The 7,908-nt window shown below is 29.2% G+C and overlaps 1 protein-coding gene across 2 annotated transcripts; it reads right to left on the reverse strand.

Moving 5' to 3' along the window:
* Nucleotides 1-161: 161 nt before the first annotated feature.
* Nucleotides 162-2,372, reverse strand: LOC105117569 (GRAS family transcription factor). 2 transcript variants are annotated; one of them, XM_011015293.1, is made up of 2 exons: nucleotides 1,832-2,372; nucleotides 162-1,474 (listed from the first exon to the last, which is right to left on the reverse strand). In XM_011015293.1, exon 2 carries the CDS (start codon nucleotides 1,346-1,348, stop codon nucleotides 323-325), a length of 1,026 nt encoding a protein of 341 aa, XP_011013595.1. In that variant the 5' UTR covers nucleotides 1,349-1,474; nucleotides 1,832-2,372; the 3' UTR covers nucleotides 162-322. The 2 variants fall into 2 exon arrangements, with proteins under 2 accessions (XP_011013595.1, XP_011013594.1); XM_011015292.1 differs by having other exon boundaries at nucleotides 162-1,604; nucleotides 1,832-2,362.
* Nucleotides 2,373-7,908: the final 5,536 nt, after the last annotated feature.

Here is a 7,908-nt window from a genome sequence, read left to right on the forward strand (position 1 = left end):
CCCCCCCCCCCAAAAAAAAAAAAAAATATGACTAAAATGAAAAAACGGGAGAATTAGTTTTTGAATTGAATTTTTTATATGATATAAAAAACTAAAGCTATAATAAATTGATATTAATTATTTAACAATCGTAAATAGAATATATCAATAACTAGGCGATATTGAAATAAAAACCTACTACCAGGCTACTTCTGATATAATTTCCAAAGTTAAATCAAAGAGTTACTACAATACAATTAAGAAAAAAGTTCTAAGAAATATATAAATAAAAATAAAATCAGAAAAACAAATTATTTATAATTAAAACCGATATGAAGAAGCGTTAAGCAGGCAACCAAGCACTAGCAAATACAACATTATGTCCCTTCCAAGTGAGTACAATATCATCATCTTCCTTCTTTAGTCCCCACCCGGCTGCATGCTCATCGAGCATGGTCTTAACTTCAGAAATAGCATCTTCTGTGAACGAAATGCCTCGAAAATTTGCATTTCTCATCCGTTGAATCCACCGGCATTTTGGTTCAAGCCGCTCCACTCTTTGAGGACCCTCATGTGCTATGACATTCTCAATTTTCCAGCATATATCAGCTTCATACCACTGTCTTTGTCTACTTCCCCTTGGAAGAAATGTATCCACAGTATCATAAGGTATCCATAGATAATTGAAAGCTGACCTTAGTCTACACACCAAATTATTTGATGTTAAATCTGCATCCTCATCTACTAAGACAACAAGTGTTGGGTCTAAACTCCTAAGAGACTTTAGAAACATTGTCCTAAAAGACATGGAGGACGATGAAAATTCATAAGCATAAGTATTTGAGTTTGTACCAGGCATACCGGAAAGGGTTTCTTCAGGTATGTAATGAAGCATCATGTGACAGTTTATGACTAGCGCCTCACCACTTTCAGCATACACTAGATGTTGCACCCGAAGTTGCTCGATAAAGGAAGAGAACCCATCTGCGTAACTTGAAGGAATTACTCTAAATTCCAATATTATGTTTCGTGACCGAGCAAAGTTAACCAACTTTGAGCCCAACTCTTCATAAGAAAGATCAAGCAAAGGTGGTACATCTTCAGTGGCACCAGCAACAGTAAGCTTTATCAACGGGGGCACCTCGAACCGATTAGCAATAGCATCGATAAGAGTTGGGATTTGCATGCAATGTGTCAAGCTTAAATCTACAATATGAATAACTAAATACCCTTCAACAGCTTCCAATATTGCAGCATTTGCTGCAGTGTAACCAAAGCGATGCCACGGGGTTAAGTCAACAAAGCTTGCAAGCTCAATGATAGAGAATTTATGTATGTCTATGGCTAGGTTGCAGTGAGCATTTTCCATTGCAGCAAGAAGTTTGCAGGTACCACTCTTCGCTGCACGTGCGATCAGGGCTCTTAGGAAGGCACATGTTAGGCGTTGGTTCGAATCACCATCTGGTGGTGCAATGTTGTTTAGGACCCATAGGATCTGTTGGGATAGAGTGGCATCATTACTTTCAATTGCATTCACACAGTGGACTAAAAGCTGCTCCATGCAATTAGCATCACCAAAGCTACCTAAGGATTTTGATGTAGGGAATCCAGGCCAGGGACGGTTTCTGTTCATGGTGGGGTTCGAAATTGGAGTGATGATTTGGTGCAAGGGTGGTAGTGGGGTTTCAGTGAATTGCATCATGGAAAGAGAGACAGATTGAGTGGAAAGAAAAATAAAGAAAAAGCAAAAAGGAAGTGTACAAATTAAGTTGAGAAAGAGTGAACAAAAAGGAAAGATAAAGAGCAATCTGAGAATCAGAAGAGACAAGGAGACCAGACTAGCAGTGGGTACCTTGGCATTGGGAAACGATCCAATAGAGGTGAAACTTGAAAGTGTAAAACCAGTTGTAGAATTCTGCAAGTGAATCAAAGAAAATAGACGTTTCAGCTTTATCCAGGGATTTATTGAAAGGGAGAAAAAGGACCGATCATGAAGTGTGAACTCTCATCCCCAAAAAGAAAGAAAGAAAGAAAGAAAGAAACTGGAAAGTTGAAGAAGTCATATATTTAGCAAAAGAGACACTTCCATTTGCAAGATCAGCCTTTTTCATCACCTGTCAATACAGTGGTTCAAAGAGCAATATAATCAATGATACAACTACTTCTTTCATAGATACAAAAGGGTATAATCCTCCCTTGATGTCCCTGATTCTGCCTTTTCTTCTGGTTGCGAGGGAGAGGGAGAGGGAGAGGGAGAGGGAGGTAATGTTGAGCAGAGGAGAGTGGGCTAGTCCTCCTGTAGAATTTTGGTAGCATGTGAGGCAGCCGGCCAGGGTCTTGTCTCTACGTGGGAGTTGGGATTTTGTCATGTAATGCGAGATGGGTGGGGATATGTATATAAGGCTGTTAAGGCTTGGCTCACTCACTCACGGGCCACCATATAATTATAATACTTAATCATGAAAAAAATTCAATATTTTGTTCGGTTTTCCCTTTCCTATGTATACCAAATGTGTCCGGTCTGATTGTTTTTACATGTTTTTATAAGTCCTTAAGCATACCGCATATAGTTTTTCATATCTCCATCAAGGTGGGATTCAACTATAGGGACATAACTGATCATTGATAGGTGTTCAATAAGGCTATAGGGTCCCTCGTATGACTCATGCATGACAGCCAAATTCCGCGAATATGCATGCGTTGATAAGACAAGTTTTTTTTTGGAAAAAAAAAAAAGGAATAGTCATTGTCGAAGCATGCGAAGAGTTTCCCCTAGCTGATTATTTCATTGGGTCCCTCTCGCCCGTTAAAAAATATGTTAAGAAGAAATTATAGAAAACAAAGCGATTTGTATAAAACAAAGAATGAATCATTCGTCATAAATATTTAGTTTTTTGAAAAAATAAAATTAAAACTCAGCCATTAAACTTAATATACTATCAGGTTTTACAAAAATCTAATGACTTTGTAAAGATTCTAGAGTTTAATCTACATTTAAACATTAAAAGATATGTTGTAAATTAAAAAAAAAAATATTGATTGAAGTATTTTAAATAAAACTTAGACTTGTATGATAATAATCCATATATTTCAGGATATCAATACTGCTTGAGTTCTTTCCGACAAATTTAATTCTTTGCTCTACTGATTCTGCGTGGTATTTCCGAGAACCTTTTCTTATAAGTGCAGAAGACATTAGTAGAGGAAAAGAACACCAAGCACTTGTAGAAACGGGCTGTAGGAACAAGTACAAAATCCAAAGACAGCAATGCATATTGTTCAAGCAAAATTTCCCATAAAAGCAACCCAGCTCAAGCATGGTATTTCTATTTTATTATTTTTAGCTTTTGCCTAGCAACTTTTCATGCTTGCCTATATATCGATACGCACGCATGTGCAAGTACAACTACCAGGAAGACAATTGATTTTCCTGCAGATCTGTTCCTTTCATTTTCTAATCAACCAATCTCATCAAGTTTTATAGCTCGACCATTTACATGTAATTGTCCTGTACCTTAAACTTTTGAATAGTGTTTATTATACTAACAACAAAAAGAAAGTAGAAATTCTGTTCCTCTAAAGAGTAAGCATTAGGATGTTGAGATTGTGTGCTTGACTCGCGCTATAAGCAAAATTAATTATTGACAGGACTTGAGATCAAGGTGGTTTGTTTCTTTTGTGGTCTCAGATTTGAGTTCTTAGTTGTTTATATGATGTTTTTTTCCAAAACAAGAAGAGGAATGGGCCTCCCTTAAACCCATATGTCTAAGTTTTTATTTAAATTTATTTTTTGATATTAAATTACATTGATAGTAAATTAATTTTTATACATTTCACTATATAATAAAAGATTTTTTTTATTTTTTTACAAAACTCATATGTCTAAGTTTTTATTTAAATTTATTTTTTGATATTAAATTACATTGATATTAAATTAATTTTTATACATTTCACTATATAATAAAAGATTTTTTTTATTTTTTTAATAATTTTTTTAATTTCATCATTTAATATAAGCTCTTTGATTCCTTTATGTTATTGCAACCTTTTTTTATCTTTTATTTTTTTAAAAAAAAATTATCATTTAATATGAAGTTTTTATTTAATTTTATTCTTTAGAATTAAATTGATTTTTTTCTTTAAATCTACTTAGTAAATAAGGTCACATGAGACAATTTATACATAATTTAATTTAAAACTCTAACTAAATAAATTATCAGTTTAAAATTTTTCAAATTTAAAATATTGTACGGAAATTTATGACATTGCTAAAAAGTTTCTGTTAGTCTATATTTTATTTTTTATATTAAAAAAATTGATCTAAAGCATAATTAATAAACCACAAAAAAAAACATATCAAATAATCATTTAATTTTAAAAATTAAGTTTTTAGGTAATGTCTTATGATATTGTTTCATATTAATTTACATAGGCTTACCTCTATCATATATTGATTTAATTTTAATTAATATAAGAGAGAAATTTGAGGGTGATAGGAATCAAACCCATGATTTTTTAATTAAAATTTTTTTATATCATTTTAAAAAATCATCTTAATTAAAAAAATCAAGTTTTTAGATAAGATGTAAATGATAATTTTAAATCTCTCACAATCATATATTAAAAAAAAACCTTTTAAAATAATAACAGGTAAAAACATTATAATATATTTTTTACTAGCCTTGTTAGCTAGTGAAACAGTACTTGTTATAAGAAAGTTTCATATTTTTTCTTTCACGGGTTAAATTTTTTTTTTTTTATGGAAATATGCATGCATGTGAATAGTTTAGGTTAAAAAAAAAAAATTATGGAAATATGCATGCATGTGAATAGTTGTTATAAATAAAAACTATATTTTTTTTTGGAATTCTTAGGTAAAATTATTTTAATATAAAATAAAAATAATAAAATAATATTAAAAATATATTATTTTTATTTTTTATATTTAGAAAATATCTATAATTAAAAGCACGTCCAAATTTGAAGAGAAAATAAAACTTATAATCATTAAAACTCAGACACTAATACTTACTATTTAGTAGGGTAAATTATTTGATCATGAAATTACAAGGAGATCATGGTAATTCACCCTAGTATGATAATCAGTATTATAATATAAAGAAGCTATTTTTTCCTATAAAATGTTCTTATATTCTATGCAGAGATGAGGTATATGATATGTATAAAAGTGTCATTTAGAGTCCTATCAAATTAGTATGATAACTATCCGTGGACTTATGCGGCGGCGTCGTGAGGATGTTTTTTTATATAAAAGATAATATTCAAATGCTGCAATTTTAAAAGCTGGAAGCAAAATTCATAACTCGAGTCAAATAAATTAGTTTTATTTTAATTAAATATAATAAAAAATATATAAAAATATTAAATGAATTATTTGTTTAAAAACATTGATCATAATAACTTATAAAAAAATAATTTTTTTAAAAAAATGATAGATTAATTTTCATTCTATTAAATATAAAAGGATAAGATGAGGTAAAAAAAACAATAAAAATTGATCAAATTCAATTCAGATTAGCTTGACAAACTTATAACTTGAGTAATAAAAATCAAGTCGATCATGGTTAAATTATCAAATTCATGATCCAAGTCATAAGATCAAGATAATCTAATAGAAAAGAAAACAAAGAAAATCTCAAAGCCTATTTTTTTTTTATAAAAAACCCCATGGTTGAATGATGAAAAGTTAAAAAAAAAATTAAAAAAATCAAATTGCGTTAACTTTTTAAACCAATAACATAGGTCATTAGACTATAGACATCCAATTTTAAAAAACCAAAAAGCTCAATTCCTAACTAATTAAATTTTAAAAGATAAAATTTTAAAAATAATTTCAATTATACAAATGAATCCAAAACAAAAAATAACAATTAAAAAAATAATAATCAAAATAAAAATAAAAAATAATTTAGTTTTTAATGGAATAGTGAAATTAAAAAGGAAAATCAAATTAACAAAAGGACTTAGAAGAACAAAAAAGAATAAAAAAGAATGAGGAAAAATATTGAAATAAAAAATACAAACAAATTTTTGCGGTGAAATTGAAAAGAAAAATTAATCTAAAACAACTCAAAAAGAAAAAAATAATTAAAAATTACTATATTGAAGAAAATAATTTATCACAAATTATAATTAAAAAATGTAATTGAAAACAAATCATTTTTTTTTATAAAAACACAAAAAAAATAGGGATTGAAATTTGAAATTTAAAATTCAAAATATTAAAGGATAACTCTAAAACAGTAGATAAACTACACCATCCCTAACTACATGTGTTGTCTCTTAAGGAATTGAATATGGTCACACTTTTAATAAAATGATGGAAGATAGTTTTTGGTTAGCGGGAGGCACTCTAGAATGGCACGGGCACTTCAATTTGCTTGGCATGAGCACAACACGCAACAGTAATGTTTTATTTGTTTAATTATTTTTAATATTTATTAAAATATTATATTTTCTCTTAGCACACCATAGCACATCAAAATAATTTGAACACACTAAAAATATATTAATTTAAAGTTAATAAAATCACTATAATAAAAAATTTAGACATGTTTGAAAGTATAATTATTATTATTTTTTAAATAATTTTTTATGCTAAAATATATGTTAATGATATTTTTTTTTAAATTATTTTTAACATCAGCACATCAAAATAATTTGAACATACTAAAAATATATTAATTTAAAGTTAATAAAAAAATAAAAAAATTTCAATTTTTTTTTTTTAAATACTTTTAAAATGCAAAAACAAACAGGTCCTAATATATGAAAAGATAAATATGCCCTTAAACATCAATTTAATTTTTTTTATTATAAGGGTATGATGGTAATTTTATAATGCTTTCAAAATAAGAAATGAATTTGTTACCCTTAAGCTATATAATAATGATTAATGTACCTTGTCTAAATATTTAACTACCCCTAATAATTAAGCTATATAATAATGATTAATGTACCTTGTCTAAATATTTAACTACCCCTAATAATTGGTTTAGAGATTTTTTGTGGGAATGATATAATTGTTATTACACTTTCCAGTAAATAGTATTTTTTAAGTCTCGGTGAAATATGTTTTTACGAAAGGTTTTAGCTTGTTTGGTATTAGCATTCAAATGTTATACATTAATGTTTTTTTATTTTAAATTTATAAAAAAAAACATAACAACTTAAATTTTTAAATTTTAATAATTCCTTAACATGATATATGCCTTATAAAAATTTAATAAATCTAGAAGTCCTAGTCACTAAGGAACTGGAATTAAAAAAGATTGTTGGAGTACAATGAAATAATGCATAAATTTGAGAATTAGCTATTCAATATAAAACTTAAGTTATTTTAGATAAAACTTGAAATTTTAAAATTTAAGATATTTAAAAATAAGGTTGATGTTTATACTTCAAAATCTCATGTCTTTATCACTTGGTGATTCGAATCTCCAGATGGAGAAGTCATATATACTTTTGAACATCCTCCTCTCTCTCTCTCTCTCTCTCTCTCTCTCTCTCTAAACTACAGAAATCTTATCGAGGACCATTTTGAGATATTCACTGAATATTTGGAATATGGCCGGATGCAAGAGAATTATAGCGGGCAAATATCATGTGAAGCGCATTGCACCTGGAGGAACGGGTCCATATCTTGTATTCCTTTGTTGAGAATGGACTTTCGTGCACCATTGCACGTGATTCACAATCCTCTTTTGTTCCCTTTTTACAAGTACTGGCTCCTCTCCAACCCGCCAGGCCCACGTCTAAATTGACTAGTCGACCATGCCACCCAGCACATGGGACAACCCGTTTGCTCTCCAATATGCCTGGGCTCTCCCATACGTGCTGTAATGTATAAGATGTAAAATAGATTCACCATGTCTGATGTCAGTTGTGATAAATTCATCTAGACCTTGT

This window comes from Populus euphratica, unplaced genomic scaffold (assembly GCF_000495115.2).
Source record: "Populus euphratica unplaced genomic scaffold, PopEup_1.0 scaffold1414.1, whole genome shotgun sequence".
Taxonomy (NCBI): domain Eukaryota; kingdom Viridiplantae; phylum Streptophyta; class Magnoliopsida; order Malpighiales; family Salicaceae; genus Populus; species Populus euphratica.